Source organism: Acipenser ruthenus, chromosome 9 (assembly GCF_902713425.1).
Source record: "Acipenser ruthenus chromosome 9, fAciRut3.2 maternal haplotype, whole genome shotgun sequence".
NCBI classification, from domain to species: Eukaryota; Metazoa; Chordata; class Actinopteri; order Acipenseriformes; family Acipenseridae; genus Acipenser; species Acipenser ruthenus.
Window position 1 is genome coordinate 39,379,419 of NC_081197.1, and position 23,758 is coordinate 39,403,176.

Here is a 23,758-nt window from a genome sequence, read left to right on the forward strand (position 1 = left end):
GGAGCCTGTTACCCGTGAGTGTATTCTGCAGTGCATTCTGTCTGGGAGCAACAACAGTATGGAAATCTAGAGATCGAGAGACTGAACTTTAAAATACCCAACAAACAATATGGATATCACACCACTGGAATGTACCTGTACCAGCCGCTGCCCCTTGAACAGTGATGACACACTCGATTTTCACAGTCTGCCCAGGGTATACCGTCAGTTTGTCTGAATGAAGGGACACGTTGAACGCTGGACCTAGAGTGGAAAAGAATCAGGAGTGGGGATATTTGTGTGTGTTGTGCCTCTGTTCAAAACACATAAATGCAAATCTAAAATTTCCAATTAGTCGGTACCTCTATGGACAAAAGTTTTGCATCGCCCTATAGAATTAACAAGTGTTGCTTCATAAAGTCGAATGAAACCTGCTGAATAATGTTATGTTAACACATTGAATTACATACGCTTTGTAATTTTCCATATACTCAATGAAAAACTGACAAATTTCAAAATTGACATTTTGAAATCTAATATGAAATACTGTACTACCATTATAGCTTCTTGCAGACTTTTGCAATATCATTTAGTAGTTTCTTAGATTTCGTGATGTTAAATATAAAATCAAAATTATGTTCATATAGTTTTTTTTTTTTTTTTTAAATGTCTTAATCTTAAAATTCTTGGTGATGCAAAACTTTTGGCCTTAGCTGTAGAGCTTTATTGGCAGGGTTGAATCCAAGAAAGCCTTTACCACATTTTGTTTATCAAAATTATAATCTGAAAACCAGGATCCATAATAGAGTACATTTTACTTTTTTATTTTTTGCCTTGTGAGACATAGCTTATACATGTTGTACTTTTGCTGTAGCCTGCATTTGTGTACCCTTTGACAAAACGTAAAATTAGCATAAAGAATTAAAAAAAAAAAATAATCAATTTGTCCGGAAGATTAAGGGTTTCTTTTACACCACTTATTGTTTTCTTTTGCGAGAACGGATTTGTGAAGCAACATGATTTATTTCACTTTCTGTTCACACTGCAGTTCATGACATAAAAGCATCCCTGCAGCAATATAGTATAGATGAATCAGAGACAATTACAAAGAAACTGTTTTTAAAAAGGTCCACACCCTGTTCGCTAACCTAAAGCTGATTTTGACAGGGAACCAAGAAGCGTTTCCATTTAGTCCAGACAAATGCTCTTTAGCCTATCATTCATGTGAACTGCATACTGTCAAGGACAGCCAAAGAATCAGCTCTCAAGAAATCCTTGTTTGAACCTGCTGTTAAATAGTCACTTCATCTTGGCTTCTCACAGATGTGTCTGAAACAAGAAGGAGCATGTTGGAAACAAAAGGCTTCTCAGATAAGATACTGCATCTAAAACGTTATACAGCAGGCTCTTTGTAAGAACTTGCTGAACTAGTCCTGGGAGAGTCTGGGGACCATTTCATCAATAGTAGCAAAGCTCTCAATAACTCAGCTTAGTGAGGGCGCACTTCCAGTTCCATTGTCAAAGACTAAAATGTCTTTTGTAATTTATTTCTTTATTTTTTTCCCAGCAACTAGATTTAAAGTGCTGTGCAGGAGGTTCTGTTTTGCAGCACACAAGTTATTAAGGCAGAATACAGTAACTGTTACCAGTCGTGAGACCATATTCACAGCATTTACCACTGTGCTAAATTTGCACCAGTTTGTTCTGCATAGTATCTCATTTCGCAAGTACAGCAGTCCGTTGGATATCCGCTTACGGTGGGACCAGAGCAAGGGCGGATATGTAAAAAGTTGGATAAATGAATCCTGTTTTAATACCATTATACACATTTGTAACAATTACTATATTCACACAATTATTGTTTTGCGATTCAATTTTTTTATTAGGGAGCTCACCTAAATCCCTTGTTTAGAAAGATACAGGGTATTAATACTCGTGACAGGGTAGCCATCTGCCGTGTGGGTGCGTGCATTCGCTGCTGAGTGACAGGCAGGAGATCAAGACGGAGGTTGAAGTTGATATGCCCCGCAGGCAAATAGGATTTATTTACATATCAACACACTGAACAGCTCACGTGACACTACCAGCAATGGTAGTGCACGGAGTACATACAACACGCCAGAAAACTTTGGCGGGACCTACAATCTCTGAACTAATATTCTCTGTTCAATAATAAAAGAACTATGGCTACTTGCCCGGCTGTTGGCGGTTTTGACTTGCTTACTCACTCTTTGGTATCCAACCCTGGTTCTCTCTCACTCACTGTCACGCATGCACACAAATTTTAGCTTCTTTAGCCCAGTTGGCTTTGGTTTTGCAGCAGCCCCGAGGTGAATAAATTGAATCTTTTTATACCCGACACACCGCTGGAATACACCTACCTGCTGATTAGATGCCACACCTGTTAATCAAGCATCAGGCAGGCTCTCCCACGAGCATCACGTACTTCATTCATTAATTACAATAAACACACACTATTTACAATATACATTTACACAAAAACCCCTCCATGCACAGGGCTCCTGCCCTGCCACAGTGCTGTATACACTTACATTAGTGTCAGGTAATTTATACAGTAGCAAAATGCACAGGTTTATGAAAGAAACTAAATTTCAATGTAGGCACAACTCGTTTTTGCTTTCCTGTAGCCATTTTGCATTAGAGCAGTACACGTGAGTGACGTTGCTGAAGAGCTTGATCATGGCGGATAAACGGTTATGGCAGATATGTGACCGGCGGATACACAACGGATTACCGTATAATCCATTGACTGTCGTAACACTTTTTTGAGAGCCTCTTTCTAACACCACAGATGGAAGTTTTGAAAAACCCTTGTTGGCTTTCTGAAAAGTCTAACAGTTTCCTGAATATCGTGAAAACCCCCACCCCAACCCCCACAGTCTGATTTCATGAATAATATAATTTCTTAAATAGAGCAGGAGTAGAAGATTTTTGAACAGGGCCCTGTCATTGTGGTTCTAGGAAAGACACAGCCTGCATCGTGGTGCACTACTCAATGCTTGTGTGCTACTTATGATTCAAGCCACTTTTATTAATGGTTCAAGAAGTGTCTTTACTATGTAAATGTGTAATCGCCTCAGGTCCTTGTGAAACATGAGACACTGCTGTGTGAGAGTAACAGGTTGTTGAAAGGTATTCAGCTTCCCTATTTCTGGCCTGTTAATATTAAACAATGAAATGAAAAGAGGAATGTTTTTTTTATTACCTGTATTTTCAAAGTCGATCTTCACCTTGTTTGAAATACCCCTGGTGGCCTCACTCCATGTGTTCCCGGCATCAGGCGTCCAGGCTGTGACCTCACAGTAGTAGTACCCAGCATCTGAGATCTGAGTTAAATACATTCTAAAGCGGAACTCGTCCGCACTGGATTTCTCCAGGACTACGTTGTCCAGGCGATCCTTTTCGTTCCACTCCTCCAGACGAGTCACCGAGTCCTGACTCATAGACATGATCTTCCTGATCTTCCTGCTGGAAGGCTCCTCCACATTAATGAGCACGGAGTACTTTGGATTCTTTAGTTTCTTGCCAGTAACCTTGCAAGCCATCTCAAAGGGGTCTCCCCCAGAAAAAACAGCTTTAAGAGGCGTAGCAACAACTGTGAGACTTGGATCTAAAGTCGACAAATAAAGAACAGATACAAATATTTCAACCAGGCTGCAACTAAAATACATCTAATGGCTTCTCAACACATGTAAAACTCCTCTTTGGCAACGACAGTCTTTGCATTAATAGCATAAAACATTCAGTGTAGTTCAAAGCCACTTGATCAGTTTGTAGATATGCCATGGACATGCAGCACAGAGCACTGGAACCTTTTAGGTCTAGAGTGTGGTCTGACTGAGCTACACGACAGAGCCCCCTATGATGCAAGGTTTCTGCCTCACTGTCTTGTTTACCCAGTGTCTTCTCTTACTACCTGACAAGTTTCATCGCTCTCTCTTGTCCATCCTTAAACAGGTCAAGTAAAACCACTCTGTATGGCGCTTACTACAGAGATTAACTTGTTTCCTGAATCCGCTTGTAAGAGGATACTAAATAAACCATTCCCTTTTTACTGATTAGGCAATGGATAATATGACAGTGATTTTGTCTTTCACATTTCCTGTAGAAAAATACAACCCCATCCTCTTACTAGGTTACCATTCTCAATGAAAAAAAAATGTAAAAAGTAACATGGTTTCTGTTGAATTACACCAATGTGAACCAAACATCTGCTAGACGTGTCAAACTTTGGCTTTAAAAAATAAATAAATAGCACAACATACCCAAGCTTGCTGTTACCACAACTTATTATTCTAAATTACACATCTGAATAAAATATTGCTTTCCTGCAAAATAGTTATATAGTTATGATAGAATTCTTTGGTTGAAATAAATCCAATGTTTACGATTCCAGTTGCTGATCATGCAAGGAATCTTTTTAGAGTTAGTTTAAATGCCTAAACCATTATTTCACTGGCTGGTCCAGAAAAAAAAAAAAGTTGTTGTTGTAGGAGCAGGTCAATTAAATGGTTACACTTTGCAATCTGTATATATCGGACTTGATTGAATCATATTTCTAAAGTGTTATATTAATGATATTTCTAAAAAAGCTCTGTTTAACATCCTAAATAAAAGTATATGTAACAACCCTTTGGGCTGTACTGTAAATGCCAGAACTCTTATCTGGTAAAAGTTGTCCTTTGCTAACTGATTTACAGCACAGGCTGAGGAGGTTACACAAATATACTGAAAGCCAGCAAAAGGTCAAATAGCATACCTCCGGTTAAAACAGTAGAGTCCTACAATTAAACCAGATTTCCTTGAACAAGAATACACAGTATTCTCCATACATATACATGAATACTGCCTGTCTGCCTTTCTGTACATAGTCACATTTTATCTACAACATAAAGAAAGTAGCAAGACTGGCTGGAGTGAATGAACTATAGCCTCTGGTTTATGGTAACTAAGGCTCCACTGAGTGCTGACAAACCCAAATGTCATGAAGGACACAGAATATGCAGCTGGAACCATAAACTTTGCATAACCCTTGAATAAAGCTTATTCCATTTACCAAGCAACTGCAGAGTAAGCACTGTTTCCTTACTTGGCACCCCTATCTTACTCCTTTAGTGACCAATAACTACAAAGAAAGACAACCAGAAGATGCCTAAATTGTTATAGGATCATAGTGAAAATGGCAATTCAACTGGGCTGCATTTTTATCTTCAGTTGACTGTGACAGCAGTGTTGTGTTGTTTTGAGTGGTGTTATTTTCCTAAATCTCTACAATGTTTCTCAAAAAAAAAAAAGTTTTACTTAAACTAAAATTAATTTGCCCCAGTCTTTCTAGGTATTGTCTAGGAAACATGGCTGAATTAAGTACAGTGCAGTAACTGCATTGTTTTAAGGGCTGAAAATGAACTTACAATTATCTGGCCATGGTTTTAAAAATAACAATGTAGAAAGAAAAAAGAGAGACTAAAACAGACAAACTGAAATATATATGCTGTTTTTCAATAAGAAGCTTTTAGTATCATATAGGATTTGCCTTATATAAGAATAATTAAATAGTGTAGCTAATTTTAATTTAACATTTCCACCTGATATAAAACCATGTAATGCACTGATTTTAAGTGATACAGCGTTCCTAAATGTCTTTGATGTGCAGTACTCTGTAAAATACAGTATGGATACAAAGGTTGTCCTTAAATAATATCAAACTGTAGTTGATTAATAATTATAAAAGCATTAAAACACAAAATAGGTAAAAAATTACTCAAGACACATACCTTCCTGCTCCCAGGATACTGGGAGAATTGTGGACGAGACATCGTTTGTCTTTACCCAGCTGTGATCTTTTGTTTGGGCCCATGCTGATACAGTACAGAAATACTCTCCCCTGTCAGTGTCTCGGGTGTGCAGGACTTGAAGTTTAAAAACGGCTGGGTCCAGCTTGGTGAGAACAATGTGTCCCTTCCCCACCCGCTCCTTGTACTTTTCCCCAGCCTGTAGGTCCCAGTTCTGGTCCATTGTGGCGATCAGGTCGTCACTGACTGGCAGGTCAGCGGGTGTGGGTTTCCTGTAGTGCCAGGAAACAGTCATGCGGGTACCATTTGCATTCTGAACATCTGTCACTTTACACTCCAGCTCTGTTGGGTCATCTGAGAAATGTGGAGTGGTTGGGGCGCTAAGGAGAACACTGTAGGTAGGTTCTGGGGAAGAGAGATTATAAAAATCATTATTGATATTGTGTACACTGTCCCATTACACAACTGTGATTGTACAGCAAGTTTATTAATCTTAATAAAAGTAGAATGTTCCATGCTAGTCTACATACAAGATGTACGACAAATGCTTTCTTTTGCGATAGTTTAACATTTAGTGGGTCTCATCTACTATTCAGATTACTGAATTTACTGTTAATTATAAGCAAATAACCAAATCATTCAAATATAGATGTTCTTATATGGGTGTAGTTGTCTTTTGCAAGAACACTGTGGTAAATCTGTTTGTGAAGATGCTATAAATCAGTTTCCCCATTTGCATTCTTCAGAGCTAAAATTGATTCATTGATCACACAGGGTGAGGGCTGAATTCCCAAGCTTTTCATGATCTTTCCAAACAAGTCCCTTTTCGGTACTTGAGGGTCAGGATGTGAAACTTTTAGGGGAAAGATGACTAAAACGCTTAATCAATGCTGACCTACAATAAGAGGCTTTAGGATTCCCAAAGCAGGGAACCAATTTAATGCGTAATCCAACACACATTGAAAGCCTTATTATGGGGGTGTTGTCAAAATGCATGCATCTTGGCTGACTCTCCAGCCAGTGAGAATTTGACACAATGACCTTCTAGATCATTCATGACAAGTGTGGTATATACTGAAACACAAGCTGTTGTAATGGAATCCTGCCACGTGTTTGTACTTTATATTACAAAACAGTCTACAGAACATCAGCAGTGTACTCCACCCATTATCATTTCACCCTTCAAACCACACACACTGTACTCCGTGATCCTTCTCAAGCGGTTTGTTTTGTCTGCCTGTTGTGGTTAATGTCAGTTACAAGAATGAAGGGTTCCGATAGCAGACCTTTTGCAGTACAGATTTAATCAAGAGCCCAACACCAACTTGCCAGATGTTTAATGATCAATGTACAAATTTCATGGCCATCAAAATAAAATCTTCATTTAGTTGCAAATCACGGTTTGCTTATGGATAAAACATAAACTTAAAACAAATTCCCAGTCAGTATGAGAAGACAATGACCAGATCTCTCCAGGAAGCTTAACCGTGTGAACTCAGTTTCTAAAATAATCCATACATTTCCTTTTACATTGAAAAAAAAAGGGCTCACAAATGTACAGCATATGCTGCAAACAATAAGCCACGCGGCATACAAAAAGGGCTAAATTATTTAAAAATAGATGATAGAATTCCATGGGAATTGCTTCGTCATACAAATGACAAAAAAGGCTGTACACAGGCATACATTTACGTATCTCTCAACTTACCATTTGAAATTTATTAATACATGATTAGAGTCCTTTGTCAAGCCAGGTAGTTCTTAGATAACAATTAAACCAATCCCTGTGGTAAATCTTATTAGAAAAATACCCTGGCAACAGACATTGGAATTAACTGCATGTTGACTGGCCCATTATTAATGTGCAAGTTTGTAAAAGTATGTCCGAATAGACAGGGTCTATTCCCCCTTGGGGCAGGAAGCCATTGTTTGAAGTGCTCCATTGTTCTCATTCCTATTCTTTAAAACCAGGCACAGAAATATGAGAGCACAGCCCATAATGTGCAATTCCATGTGTTTTAACAAAGCTTTTAATCTTCCACGCCATGTAATTCTTCCTCTTAGCTTTTCTTCCTGTCAGTAGATAACCTGCATAATGCCTTCTCACAAACTGTAGAACTGTCAAAAATTGTAATTTGCATTTCCCAAAGTGGCAGCTCTTTGCAATTTTTTGAAACACCAAGAAGCTATGAGACAGAGTTATTTTTGATGAAGCAGATGGAAATGTAAAGACACTTATGAATTGGGTTTGTCACTGTAAGATCACAACTTAGGATGCAAGATGCTGGAAGGCACTGGACTCGGCATCATTGCTGACAGCCAAGTGAGGTAAAACAGCAAATGAGAACCCCTGCATTTCAAGAAAAAAAACAACTTAGTTTCTGATACATTCTTGTAAAGTTGAGTATTTGTATTTGTCTTTAATTTGAGACAATTGACCTACTCTGTTTATAATGCATTTGTATAGTCTGAGCCAAATCAGTTTGAAGTGTATTTACAGCTACAGTACAACATGTATTTTTCATTAAATGCAACAATGGATGTTTCTTCAATATAATTTAAATGGTTAATCAATTGGGAAATGTATAATAATAATAATAATAATAATAATAATAATAATAATAATAATAATAATAATAATAAAAAATAAAAAATAAAAATAAAATCATCCACCACCACAGCAGTAAATTCCTAATCCAGCCTGACAGTTACCATACGATTGTACATTGTGTTGCCATGTGATTTTGCATATATACTTCAGATATTATATAAAAATGCACCCCTGTATAAACACTGTCAATTATCTAGACTTAACCACAGTTGAATCGTAAGATCAAGTGGCTTCCTCTAGAGTCTAGGTCAAAGTGAGTCAAAACTGGGTTTCAATCTTCAATCCCAAATCCATTCAACCACCAGACCACACCTCTGCTTAACCACAAAAACAGACTATAACACATTCATCTGCATTCTTGCTCCCAGTCAACAATCCTTAGGTTTTGATTCCCTTTTTTTTCCAGTATTTTTTTTTTATTTGTGTACAGTCTGTAAGGCTAATACTGTAATGGAAACATTCATTTTCAGTAGGTGTATTCTACAGTTTCAGACTACAGTTTTGTTTGTGTTGTCTTTCAAACCCTCCCTGCTGTAATTAAATAACGCAGGGGGTGGTGTTTGAACTGGTGACCCTGCTTTACAAGCTAGGACATTAAATAGCACACACCTAATTAAAAATTCCCTAAAACCAAGCCAAAAGGCTGGAACCATACGGCTAAATTCATTACATTCACTCCATCATAAACAACACCACTTCCAGGGAGGTTATACAACACACACCAAACATACTTGCAGGGGAGCACAGAGCATGAAACGCATTTGGTCGGGACAAGTTTAGTAGCCAAGAAGACTATAGTATTCACAGATATTATAATGATACATAATCACAGCTACTGTAATTTCTGCCAAAACTTGCAGGCTGGTTAGTACAAGCGCTAATTATAATAGTTTAAAACTACAAAGTGTACAGGAAGGTACTGCAACACATTAACAAGTGTAAGGGGGAAATAAAAAGCTGAACTCTGATCCTGGCAGAGCTCAGGGATTTGAATGGCTACCCAAAAATAACAGTGAATCACTTTCTAAATAAGAAACGTCTCACAGGCAATCAAAATAACTTAAATCAGTAATGGTCCAGCCACAGTTAATGGTGAACATAGAGAAAATAATTGTGCTTCCTTGATAGAAAGCAGGCTTGACTAATGAACATTAGCAGTAAAGTATTGCATACTTCACCAATATGGTGGTTTTGTGGTTATTTACCCGAAATGAAGGAAATGCATTGGGCAGGGCACTGCTCTTCATTGTCAAATACCTAAACTGCATTGTGATGGAACTGTACCCAGGCCTTTCATTTCCTCCGACTGACAGCTGCATTGGCTTGTATAAGCTCTCTGTTTTCTTCTCTTGTAGTATTCTCTCTCTTTTTTGATGTGGCTTAACCGTTCAAACCCAGGCTTTGTCTGTGTGTACTGTAGCATGGCTCTCATCATGTCAAGAGGTGCATTTAGAAAATCAGTCTGCGGGAAGCAACCTGAACCAGATTGGTAAAAGTAATGTTACACTTAGATCTGTCCATCAAAGTAAACACAGCTCATTCAGGAGCAGCAGTGTGTGTAAAACACAAATGTACGGTACTGCACATATCCTATACAATGAAGATTATTGACAAGCAAAGCACGCACACAAACACAAACTGGCTTTATATGTAGAAGAAAAAAATCTTCTTTCAGATTTTTAACAGTACAGCAATTATATTAAATCCCTTGCTTTCTTTTATTGAAATTGGTTAAACTGGGCAGTTTGTTTTAAGTGAAGTGACAGCATGTAAAAAGTGAAAGTGAATTCCCAAATGCACCATCTATTTTTTTTTTATCTGCAACTGAATCCATTCTGTCCTGCTCAGAGCTGAATTTACTGTTTAATTAAGACCCATAATAAAATATCCCTTGCTCAGATTCCATCAGAGGGTATTGTGTCTCACAGGATCGTATATGATACGTTCTAGTGTATAAACAAGCCTATTGTTACAATGGGAGGACTTCCCTTTTAGAGATACACAATCTCTCTGGAACACCCTGCCCAGAGGTACCAGGCATGCTTTGATGTTTTGGTCTTCAGAGACGTGCCAGCAGGATAATGGGCAGCAGTGTGGAGTAGTGGTTAGGGCTCTGGACTCTTGACCGGAGGGTTGTGGGTTCAATCCCTGGTAGGGGACACTGCTGCTGTACCCTTGAGCAAGGTACTTTACCTAAATTGCTCCAGCAAAAACCCAACTGTATAAATGGGTAATTGTATGTAAAAATAATGTGATATCTTGTAACAATTGTAAGTCGCCCTGGATAAGGGCGTCTGCTAAGAAATAAATAATAATAATAATAATAATAATAATAATAATAATAATAATAATGTGCCTTTGACAAAAATACTGTTTAATATACAGTAAACAACCTCCTTGCAACCACCGCCATATAAACGTAATCTCATCATTAACTTTAATAAACATTGGCCAACGAAGTCCCAGGAACAGATGAATACAGTGGATAAAACAGACAAGAAAACACAGCAACTTACCTAACGAAGTAACTGTCACGCGGACAGATGTCGAGGTCTTCTCCGCTGCTTTGTACCACGTCCCGCCAGACTGTGGCATCCACCCGACCACCTTGCAGAAGTAATACCCTGTGTCTGTCTTTTCAACTTCTCGGAACACCAGTCGGGTGGTGTCAGCACTTACACGGCTGACAGTGACGGCGTCTGATCCATTCACCACCGAGTCACGGTCCATGTGCACCAGCAATCGTGAGCTACCCTGGTCTGCGCCGGGAGTAGGGCTGACATACCATGTGACCTCCATGCGGATGGCGTCACTGTTTGCTGTTGCAACAGTGCAGGTTAATTCAAGTGTCGAGTCTGCATTTAAGGTAACATTGCCTCCTCCAACTGAAACCATTAAGGATGGCGCTGAAACAACAACAAAAAAAACAAGCTAAGTCCAAGACTGCAGTGTTAAACTAAAGACCCTTGTATTCCCAAGCAATTTTGTTAACTGACAAAGTTCAATTAAAATATCTTCAAATGTTATCATCAGTTCTCTATTTATTTTTGTTGTTCTGACCCAGTTAGATTCTTTCAGATATTTTAATAAAAAAAATAAATGTCAAGTTACTTGATCACAAATTTACTCTTCTTCAAAAGACAGTCATTTGATATGTCCTTTCAATGCATTGTTAAAACCTCATTAGTTTCAAAGTTAATTGCATGCTGTAACTGGAAAATTACAGTACTCAATTTAATAACAGACATTTGGAAGGTTGGCTTGGTCTTTCCAATACCAATAGGCTCTATTCAAAATGACTTGAACTAATGTTTCTATGTGTATAATGAATTAACCGTTTCAGCACCAAATAATTTAATAGATGCACTACCCTAGGATAACTAATTAAATAGTTTCAGTGTCTTGTACTAAAAACTGTATAAAACTGGACACAGAGACACAAAGTATATTAGATTAGTTTACTGGTCTTTTCTGTTCTACTAGATTTTTCCTAGAACTCTATGATGAACGTCAAACATTTATTCAGCAGAATATCTGTGCTCAAAATAGATTATCGCTTAAAATATATATATATATATATACACTTAAAAGCAAATGTTTTCAACAGGGTCATAAAACAGCTATTGTACCATCTTTTAATATTATTTATGATTTCTTTTTTTTTGTGTGTGTGTAAATCAAACTCAAACTCCACTCCACCTATTTCACCCTGTTTCAGAAGTTACACAAAATAATGTCACTTTAATGGCTTCCTTTGCCTCAATTTTCAAGAATATAAAAATTAAGTTTGTTTTAATACTAATAGATATCCCTTCACATTATCATGATATTAATGTTCATGAGTTAGACTATAACCAGCACATTTGCAACAGCTTGCACCACTGTACTTAATTCCACAAACATAGAATGACAATGAGGATACCTCCTGTGCAGCCAGTAGAAGAATGCTCTACCACTGAATTGTATATCTGATTCTCCGATGTCACAAGAGACAGGAGAGCCGTCACCCAGATATTGAAGCTCTGTGTTAATTATTTCCTGTCGTGTTACTGTCTCTCATTCCTAAGCCTTTAAAATTAAAAATGTGTTGTATGTGGAAGACCTGTGAGTTTGCGCATAAAGTCTGATGGTTTAACTCGCGCTCAATGTCTGACTTTCACCAAACCAAACCTGAAGTTGCAGATAAAAGCTGTAACTTGATCAGAACTATAAACTAAAGGGTACCTGCTCCCCTCCCGATTACAATCTACTTTCACTGCAACTTGAGGTTTCAAGAGCAACAAAGCAAGGAAGAGATAACTGAGCAAAGCATGCAGGTGCATCTGTGAATCACCTTACTGAAGCAGTAACACTGGTGGGGAGTGCAGGGCTCTACGTTGAGATTTTTAACTACTGGCCCCTTGGGCCACTGAGCTAGTTTTTACTGGCCCGGATGCAATTTTATCTGGCCCAGTATATTTATATATTTTTTCATGATGGTTTTTATTTTCAGTATGTTTCTAACTGTGTATGGTAACCAAAGAGAGCCCACGTCTCAAAAGAAAGTGGCTAAACAAAGCCTTCAATATATGTTACTTCAGCTATTTAACATGCACACATGTCACATTTGAATTCAAGATTTGAAAATGGATGTGTACAAATGATACAGATTTTTTCACAAGCAAACCCGCAACCAAGCTGTTACCATATGGTCACAGCAACGCTAAAACTGAATTATAATAATCCTAATTAGGGATGGGTCAGTGGAGTCGAATACACAAAAATAAAAAAATAAAACTATTCGAATAGCATATTACATATTCGAGTACACACACACAAAAAAAAACTTATACATTAGCTACTAGTAGAAGCAAACGTGTCATTTTTTTTTTTTAATGCTGATGCTTACAAGTGTTATATCAGTCTTAACCCTGTTGTTATTTGCATATTAAACGTAAGGACCCTAATTAATTATGCAATGCTAGTAATAGCAACATTCTACAGTAATCGTATTCTGTTTGAAATTGTTACCAATTTTATTGCCTTGTTTTTAGCTAATATTAACAGATCCCTGCATGAGTTCTGCTGTAATGACTGTACACAGCAGCTTCTGCAGCTGTTGCTAGCCAGTCGTGAAACAGCTTCTGGGAGCATGGCACCAGCGAACTTTGAATGTGTGAACTGAAATAAAATAATGTATATAGCAAGTGATAAAAGAAGTAATCCAAACTTGGGTAACATTGAAATTAGAAAGGTAATTTAACGTTATGATGAATATAAAGACAACGCAGTGACTGATAAGAAAAGGCAAGATACTTGGAGTTGGAAAGGAGTTATTTTTTAACTCTGGACTGCAGTTCAATGTAAAACATCTACTGTTGACTTTCTGTGAATAGATGGAGTAACGTCAACATTTGCACTGACTATGGAAAGTACAACCGGGTGGCCTTGTTTTGAATTATTTACAAGTTATTGAATAAACAAAGTAACTTGACTTGGATTCATCTGATGTCAGTACTTGATGGCTAGTTGTAATTAGTAATGTTAAACTATTGTATTGTATTTTCTATTGTTTTGGCCAGGCTGCAATATTGACACTATAAAGATTATTTTATAAATATTATTTGTTAGAATTAAACAGATGTAGAATATTTAGGTTGCTATATGATAGGTATTATTTTATTCTGAATGCACTACAGCAAAAATTATTATTTGGTGGTTTGCGCAATATTATGCTACTGTTGCTTTAATTGGAAGAGCTACGCGCTGTGACGTTGCTGCTCATTGAGTTCTGTATTTTAATTCAGTAAACAAAAGGAAAAACTTGTGCCTAAGGAAATAGGGTATTGAAATCTCGTCTTGGACATTGTTTGTACACTTTGTGAACCCAGCTAAACTTTACTGGCTTACACTGTTATGCTGTCTGCTTGTACACACGTATTTGCCTTTTATTCTTGGTAGTGTAAGGGACCAGAGTTTGGGTAATCAAATACACAAAAATGGTGCACCCTGTGTATTCAAATAGGAAACTATTCAAAATTCCCATCCCTAATCCTAATAACTCATAATACAAAATAATAACACTCCTTCTCAGAGCGTTGTCGCTTGTATCCTCTCCCAAGTCAGCACCAATCTTGCTGAGTGATATCAGATAGTCCTGGAAAGACTGTGAATGACATTTTTGACCTGAATACATCGGATCCCAAATCAAAAAGTTAGACAATTCGATCACGTATCTGGGTATCCATCGGGTCATCTTACTGCGAGACTGGAATTCACAACAAATAAAGCTGCTGTTTTATCTGCAAGTCTGGGAAACTGATGCCAAACAAGGCAGAGCGTTACTTTTTTTTTTCACTGTCATAATGAAGCCTCATGAAGCCTCCACTCTAAATGTTCACCGTCATTTTTTTTCATAATTACTTTCTTTATGATTTATTGATTTCACCGCTTTCCTTTTGGCTTATTGGTTGCTTAGTTGTAGAAAACCTGATTTGTAAAAGATTTGCCATGTCGCGGGAACAAGTACCATCAAACAGCACTTCGGTACGTACTCTCAGATACTGACTGTACAACAAATATGACGTGCAGCGGGAAAGTTAGGATTAGTTTGTAGTTATGTTTTTAAAAAATGGTTTGTAAATGGGTTTTCAGCTTTTTGGCACACTGGCTCATTTTCCTGGATTCATGAAACGGAAGCCATGTGCACTAATATATATATATATATATATATATATATATATATATATATATATATATATATATAGTGCTTCATAACTACCGGCCAAACTGCGATCTCTACCAGCCCCGGGCCATGGTTAATGTCGAACCCTGGAGTGTGGTTGTTGTGGAAGTGTGCATATTACTGGTAGACAAAAATCCATGCTGCCTGGTTCATAGCTCTTATAAAATAGATATTGAGTTGGGCAAAGAACTTGTGTGGTCTTGATGGGATTAGTACTGTAAATGGGTCTCGGTCAATCAAAGTGCTTAGCTTGACCACGCCATTGTATTACATCTTATCAACAACCCCAAACTGAACTTACCAGGGAAACAAAGTATAGCTGAAGGGTTACATAGCCATAAATGACAGCTGAAGCAAATATCCTAGATATTTTAAATGAGCCATTCAAACACTAGTGGCAAAAGAAAAAAAAAAATGAGTTATTTTTTTTCCTCTTCCTTTGTAGACTTCTCTCTCATATTGGTTTAAGTATTCGCAGTACACATGTGTTAGTGGCATTACTGATCAGAATCATAAAAAGTTGTTTCTACCACAAAGCTTGAAACCTTTTCTCTGTGTCACTCACCAATGGGCGTCACTTTAACCTCTCCCACGTCCGTGCTCTTCTCCAGGATATTTTTCCAGGCACCACTCTCGTCTTTCACCCATTGGCCGGCCACGCAGACATAGGTGCCTTCATCTGTAGGCAGAGCTTGCGAGACCACCAGGCGGTATACCCCGTTGCCCAGCAGCTCCAAGCGCACACCTCCGGCCTGGTATCGCTGGCTGTAGTCACTTCCAGCCATAACCCCTCCATCTGGATTGAGGGAGAGGATCTTCTCAGAAGCGGCACCTCTTCTCACCTCCCAGGTGACCGAGAGACGGGTGCCTTCCACGGAATCTTGTGAGGCTGTGCAACGCAGGTCAAAGGAGCTGCCTTCTGTTATACTTCCTGTTTTACTTCTAGATTGTGGTGCTGCTACTTTCAGGCTGTCTGAAATAACTGTTACAGAAAAAAAAGAAAAAAGAACAAAGGAATAATTTCTATTTTTGTATTTTTTTGTTATGATCTAGCAGGGGTTCAAGTGATATTTGTCCTGGGGCCAGTAGGTCACAAGTTCAAATAATGCTGTCAACACAGTGTTTATTTGGTAATTCCAGCTCTGAATCAGATACAGAAAAACAAACAAAAAATCCCTTCAATTAAAGTCACTCAAAATGCGCTGGAAAGCTTTTATTCAAATGTTATGTGTTTTTATAAAGAGTAGACCAAATCTAATATTTTTGCATTGTAAATCCAATCCTGTTTTGCTGAAAGATTTTACATGATAACTTTAAGAATGTTCCTGGAACACCCAAAAGGGAGTTCCTGGCATCTTAAAAAAAAACACAGAACTTGTGCCTCTGTATTGAGTTAATTACATTTTAAAATGGCCTTTGTTTATAGTCATGTAAAAACGTACATTTATTTTGTAGTCTGTATAAAAGATACCACTTTTTTTTTTTTTTTTTTTTTTTTTTTAAATAGTCAGTAAATAGTCAGTAAGGCACCCGTTATTCCCTGTGGCCAACTTTTATACCCTGGTGCATCTACCAGAAACTGATTACGCCATTTTCAGTTTACTGTCTCAGCCAGACAAAAACAAATACGGAAGACTACTCAGACACGACTCCCATTGTGTCTCTGTGAATTGGCAAGCATTCCTAGGAAAGATACTGTAAGTCATAAGTAAATTGTTAACCTACCTCTTAGTTCGACTTCCGCGTCATAGTTTCCACTAATTGAGGCGTCTGTGCTGGGAGTGAGGCACTTGTATTTCCCACTGTCGGTTAATTTCACATGTTTAATCTTGAGAACTACAGAGCTGGCACTGGTTCGTTCCACAGCAATCTCTCCACTGTTCACTCTGCCTTCGTAAGACTTATCAGTGAAGGAAGAGTCAAGCGTGCTGACCACCTGCATTTTAGAGCCTGAGTCCTGGGTCAGCTCCCAGTCGAAATCCTGCTCGGGGGGACCGTCAAAGTGACTGACATTGCAGGGGATGACAATGTCCCTACCTTCCACTCGGATCAAGGGACCAGCAGGGACCTTTACTATCCGTCCAAGACAAAGAGCTGAGGGGGAAAAAGGTATTGGTAATGTTTCTTGTAAGAGTCACAAAGATGATATATTTATTTATTTATTTATCTGGATAAGATACAGTCCCCGAGACATTATGCAACCTCACTGAAATGAAGAACAACCATGCAGAACTAAACCATCCAGGCAGGAGTGTAGTCTCTTTCTAAGATTGGAACAGGTGATTCTGAAGGAATATAAAAATAGTATTACCCTTTTATAGAGTCAGTTTCTTCATTCACTGTTTTGTCACTAAAGAGAATTCCAAGCGATCATTTATGAAAGTGATTTATAGCATTTAATTACAGTGAGGACTTAACAACATGCACTTAACATGTCTGTTAACACACATACTCCACCATAGCTGTTAATACAAAATTAGAGCTAGACAGTAATTATCCACAAATCAGATCACCAAAATCTCCATACATGTAGCATTCTAATATTCTCATCTGTGGTTAAGAATGGCATTACATAGTACTATCACAATGGGATAAGTGGTTCTCTATAAATATGAAAAAGTGTAAGGGTGAAATAAGTATGTAAGCAAAGAGAGAAAGGTGCCTCCTTACATTGGTAGATTCTGCTTCTAATACATATGAATGACAATTGGATAAGCAGTTATCTTTTAGGTGTCAAAATATACGCTACCTTGTTTTAAACCATTGTGACATCCTTGAACCCACTTAAAACAATTATACTAAGCAAAAATCTAGAATCCTGGTAGCAACAGTTCTTGGTGACACACCTTGCAGGCGTGGGAGTGAACAGAAGACTTATATTAACAGATGGTGTAAGGTGACAGGAAGGGATGTGAGAGGCTTGGAATTGATGAGAATTTTGAGATTGGGGAAGTCAGAATGTGTAATAGGGAACTTTGATAAAAGGAGGAAATACATTTTTATTTTACATATAGTTAATAAAGATCTGTATTGCCTCAATGGATACCAGTTGAGGGAAAAAAGCATTTAAAATATCTGAAATAAAAAACAGACCAGATACAGTAAGATGTTAATACATCGGACTGTGCTGTGCAGCAGCAGTAGGGGGAGATGGTGTTTTACTGAATCCACTTTGTTGTTTTAGTTTCACTGAACCATGTGGCAGGGTATTTGTATTTTGAGATTCTGAGCAACACATTACAAGGTTTAACTAAGTATGTTTGGAGGGGTCTGATTTAGTCTTAGAATCGGTTTAGAATATTTCCAGTTCTGCCAAAAATATATAAATAAATAAGGTATACATACAAGAAACTAAGTTTTACCTTGCAGTTTTTGAATGAACGAAGTTATGGTCAAAACACATAGTCCCTAAATGAATAAATAATTACAAAATAAAATGGCATGTAGCAAAACCGCATTGGTAAAGGTTAGCCATTTCTCTATTTAAATACAGGAGAGTCCGTAGCCTGTCCACTTGGACATGTCAGGCAGAAAATGTCACACATCCATAAAAAGTATCTGCTACTTGCCTCCAAGGCAGCTGCACTTCACAGCACTGGAGCCTCTAGGAGAGGGGGTGGGGAGGGTTCTTTTAATCTCAAACAAATTGTTTACCCTTTGCAAAATCTACTTTTCTGCTCTTTGAATGTGATATTTTCAAACCATTGTAATCAAACACAGCCTAATGTAGGCTCCAACAGCAGGGCACTGCCCAAACAAACTAAAGATGGTGCATCCCACAGCTTTATACTCTACTCCTCTGGGTAGAAAATCTATCCACTTAGAGCCCATGGCAGGGTGGGCTACTTTATCTTGTTCAGTGTGGAATAAATGTCCTCCTTGGTTTCCTAAAGCACTGCAAGTGCAACACTATGTATTTAAACCCATCAATGAAACAACTTAAAGTGCCAATTAGCATAAATGCCAAAAACAAGTTATGTTGTTACAACCAACAGTTTCCAATTAGCACTTGGGAGTTTCAACAAACATTGAAGGCCTTAAACAGGAATTAACAGGCCGCTTTGGTCCCCCTGGTATATCTCCAAGATGCCTTGCCCTTAAGACTGTTCTCCAGTTTTCACTCACTTAACAATTAACTGGAATCTCCTCACAAATTCCCACACAAAACCCCCCATTATCCTCCAGCCTGAAGTGTTTTGTTCCTCCAAATCCTCCCACGCACCAGCATTTGTCTGTGGGTTTGTGTGCCTCCAACAAGCACCTGTCAATAGAGCTGCTTGGCGGGAGAATCCTTGCAATAGCTGGGACAATACGTATTCAGGATTTTGTTACTGTGTTACATTAAATGAGAAAAGGCCAAAATGTGTTCTGTTATAGCTTTGTCCTTGTGCAATAACTTGCAATGGCAGCAGCTTTATATTACAGTTGAACATGCATACTCTTTATTGAACCAAGTCAAACACATACGTGACAGTACAGCATTCAATTATCTTAAACAATATGGGGGGGGGGTAGTTTTGTTTTTTTATTTGTATACAGGGAGAGGGTCCAGTGGTCAAAGAAAAGGGCTTGTAACCAGGAGGTCCCTGGTACAAATCCCGGCTCTCAGCCACTGACTCACTGTGGCCTTGAACAAGTCACTTAACCCCCTTGTGCTCCATCTTTCGGGTGAGACTATTGTAAGTGACTGCAACTGATGCATAGTGCACACACCCTAGTCTCTAAGTCACCGTGGATAAAGGCATCTGCTAAATAAATATGCACACACACAAACCATCATACAATAAAATTGATATATGTGTTAATGTCCCAGATTAACATATTTTATAAGTAACTATAAAGCGTGGTGGAACGTTTATTCATACCAACATCAAAGGAGCAATCCATTGTATAATTACTCTGTTACTGTAAATAGTCAATATATATATATTAAAATGTATCGAAATAGTGATCTAACATTGTCTGATACATTGTCCACAGACAATAGCCAACACAAACATTTTAATTTGGAAAGTCCCTCTGGATAACACCTACTTCAAGTACAAACATAATTCGTGACACATCATAACGCTACAGCCTCAGGTGCACTGTACTGCAGGCTTGTGAAATGTCATACATTCGCAGAAACAGCTGGTACAGTAAAAGGAATACTGAACTCCTTTCCATGAAATATCTTCTACAGATTGTCAGCTTCTGTTTCCCATTATTAATGTTGTACATGCCTTATAGTTTACCAACTACCCCTATATTTCTTAACTGGCTCGCGACCCTTTATAAATGATTAACGTGGTATATTTCCCGCAATTTTGAATTTTGTCATATTGTGCTCCGCATAACATGCTGTGTATATTACACACACATATACTGTGCTGTTTCAGTTCTCTTTAAAATCTTGTTAATGCTGCAAACCCAGTCCCAAAAAATCAGATCCAGTTATCTAGTTGTGTTCCTAGTACTGTGTTAAATTACTTCCAGTTTCACCAAAATTGTTATAATAGCGCTCAATGGACATATCTCTGTTGTTTAAACTATTCAAATTTTAGTAAATGGCGATTGGTGTTTAATATGTGCATATACAACTTGAATCTAGTTGTAGTCTCAGAGTATCTGTGCTCGCTGTCTCGTTCGCTGCCGGTATTCTGGTTTACAAACCTCACACAAAACCGGAGTAAACAAACACGTTTTTTGGGGGGCAGCAAATTGTACTTCAAATCTTTAGAAGATCTGACATCATGTGACATGCATTTGTGTTTGTTGGTCAACATACAGTAGACGACTGTACCAAACGATCACTTCAGAGACAAGAAAGATTTTGCATTTGATTGGGACTTTCCAGCAAAACGAATACATTTTTTCAGCATAATACAGAAGTAGCTAAAGTCTAGAGCCGTAGGTTACTAACATTACACACACACACACACACACACACACACACACATATATATATATATATATATATATATATATATATACACACACATATACATATATACATGAACTATAAATACACTGGAATATTCAGAAGTATTGTACTGGATTTAAAAAAAAAAAAAAAAAAAAAAACTCACCAAAAATTGTAGATAGGACAAAAAAGCTGTCGAAAAAGTGTTCCATGTTGTCAAGTTTCTCTTCTCTTTCTTGTCTTTGAAAAAAAAAATCACCGAGCGTTTCCCAGGACCCTGTAGGTGACAATGCAGCGTTTTGGTTTCAAATTACAATCAGGCTGATTTAAAAACTTTCTATACTAAAAATAAACTTTTTATAAACAATTCCTTCAGTGAGTTGCAGTGTTGTACAGTACTGTACTATATTGTTTTGTTGGCAGATGTTTCTAAAGTCATTATCATTCCTTTATTCCATTTTGGATCAGAGGACTGAAGCGAGTGCGGAAGTCGCTGGTATTCCTTTTTTGCTTAGTTGAAAAAAACCCGTTCTCCTCCTCTTCCTTCGCAGATAGTTACTGCAGGTAGGACACACTGACGTAGAAAAGACGACACAACCCAAGGTTCTTGATTAGAGTGGTGCAGATGACCAGCCCAAAACAAGACGGATCAGTCTGATAGGAAATTCCACTTAGATGAAAAAAGTTAACATGGAAACGATCAAATATATGACTAATGTAAACTGTAAGGTCTACGGGCATACCAGCATGTTTAAGCAAAAATACAAAATAATGCCGACAAGAGGTTAGACTTAAGGGTCGAGTTTAACTATTAACAAATATCTTATTAATGGGAATGATGTTAATTATTTGGTTACATAATAAACTATCTTTAGTCATTTTTATAAACTATTAAAAACTATACTTTTCTTTTTCTTTTATTTTTAAAGGGGCTTTGAAATGGGGGAAGGGGGAACAAACAGTTATCATTTCTTTATTACAAATATTTTCAAAATAAAATGTCTCTCCGGTGGTATAACCAGTGTTTTAAATCAGAATGCAATTGTTCAGAAAAAGAAACTTACACACTTAGCACCTTCTTATCTTTCTGAAAAGCCAATTAACAGACAGGCCTTAATACCCAAGTACACTTAGGGGGCTCCAGTGGTCATTATGACTAATCACAGATGATGCACTCTCAGCATATATACTGTAGTTGAAATTATATTTCAAATGGAATGTACTGCTGGCTTCAAAAGGTCTGCCTAATGTCCCATTCTTAAAAGAAACAAACAAACAAAAAACATCTGCTTTAAATATCTGTAAGTTTCCAGTAACCGTAGGAGTTTCTGGTTTAGAACAAAAAAAAAAAAAAACATTTGCAAAAAAAAAAAAGGTAATCCCCTATTTTGTAATTTTGGATTTGCTTTGTTATACAAACTACCAACAGGCTTAAAGAAATATCCTACTGCTGCAAGTTTATTCATGCTGGTTTTAAGTTGTGTCACTCTTAAAAGCAAATCAACTAAAGTAGTAAACAGACACCATTGCATTTAATATTTTACTAAATCATAATAATAATAATAATAATAATAATAATAATAATAATAATAATAATAATAATACTTGATTCCCAAACCCTTACTCTTTCTCATGACCAAACATAATATTTTATTTTTATAAGATTGTTGTCCTTTTTGGCTTCCATTGGTATTACTTTACCTAGATGACATGGAGATGGAACTTGGATTACCTGTCTGCCTGTTCCACCACATTTGGTAAAGCTCTGTCAGTTGTAAAAACCCAAGAATAAACGGTACATTTCGTGACTGAAATTTGTCTGGAATAAAAATTAGCGGACATTCAATTTAACTGCCTCCAAAACATTTTACAGTGGGATTAGAATTTCATGGACTGGTATATGAGTTGCAGAGAAAATGGTGGTATGTTCTTTATCAAGGAGATGGCACTAGCCCCTGGAGTGGGGGAGGGGGGGTGGTGTTCCTGCAGTTGCCATGGTGACACAATACCCCTACCAAGCTTTGTTTTGTGGCAGAGAGCTGTCTGACAGAATGAGATTTGTCAAAGCACATTCCACAGTTCTTTAAAGGAGGCGAAAAATGTGTGTGTGTGTGTGTGTGTGTGTGTGTGTGTGTGTCTATATATATATATATATTCGGAATGTTTGGGAAATGTATGGGAAATTCCAAACTCCTCAAATCATTACAAGTGTTCTATTGTCCTTCTGATTTTAATAATTTGCTTATCTTTTGCCACAGGGCAAATATGTCACCATTTTAGCACTGCACTGTGCGCTGAAGCCCATAGCTGAAGCATTGTGCACTAAAGCCTTGGCTTCTCCACCACACCTCACAATCAGGTTTGGGTGTTCTTTTTAGAACAGTTAGTAAGCCTGGCAAATAATGAATAAATTATACAGAACATAAATCTTAGGAAAATATAGATGGTATAAAATATCCATTTGGAGTGAATTGAGGAGGATTAAAGCAACACGTATGAAACTACAGCATGACAATACTTAAATAAAAACCATCAGAAAAGTTTGACAGCCCACAAACAATGCCTACTACCTGTGGTCACTGGATGAATACCAGGTGGCAATGTTAAACATTCACAAAATAAGTGGTTCCTCATACACTGTAATAACTTCCATGCCACTGTTAGGAAGCAATTGATAAAATGGACACATAGTTTTAGAACATTGATGGTTATGATTTCTTTTAATAGAG

General features: G+C 37.6%; 1 protein-coding gene across 1 annotated transcript in view; it reads right to left on the bottom strand.

Annotated features, from left to right (window-relative positions):
• The window catches only part of LOC117405931 (prostaglandin F2 receptor negative regulator-like), a 38,007-nt gene extending 16,321 nt beyond the window's left edge, over positions 1–21,686 (bottom strand). The window contains exons 1-7 of the mRNA XM_034009470.3: positions 21,196–21,686; positions 16,853–17,221; positions 15,693–16,109; positions 10,920–11,309; positions 5,775–6,197; positions 3,206–3,610; positions 136–243 (exon numbers count right to left, since the gene is read on the bottom strand). Of these exons, the coding sequence (XP_033865361.1) occupies positions 136–243; positions 3,206–3,610; positions 5,775–6,197; positions 10,920–11,309; positions 15,693–16,109; positions 16,853–17,221; positions 21,196–21,241 (2,158 nt within the window). The 5' untranslated portion in view covers positions 21,242–21,686. The remainder of the gene's footprint in view (positions 1–135; positions 244–3,205; positions 3,611–5,774; positions 6,198–10,919; positions 11,310–15,692; positions 16,110–16,852; positions 17,222–21,195) is intronic.
• Positions 21,687–23,758: the final 2,072 nt, after the last annotated feature.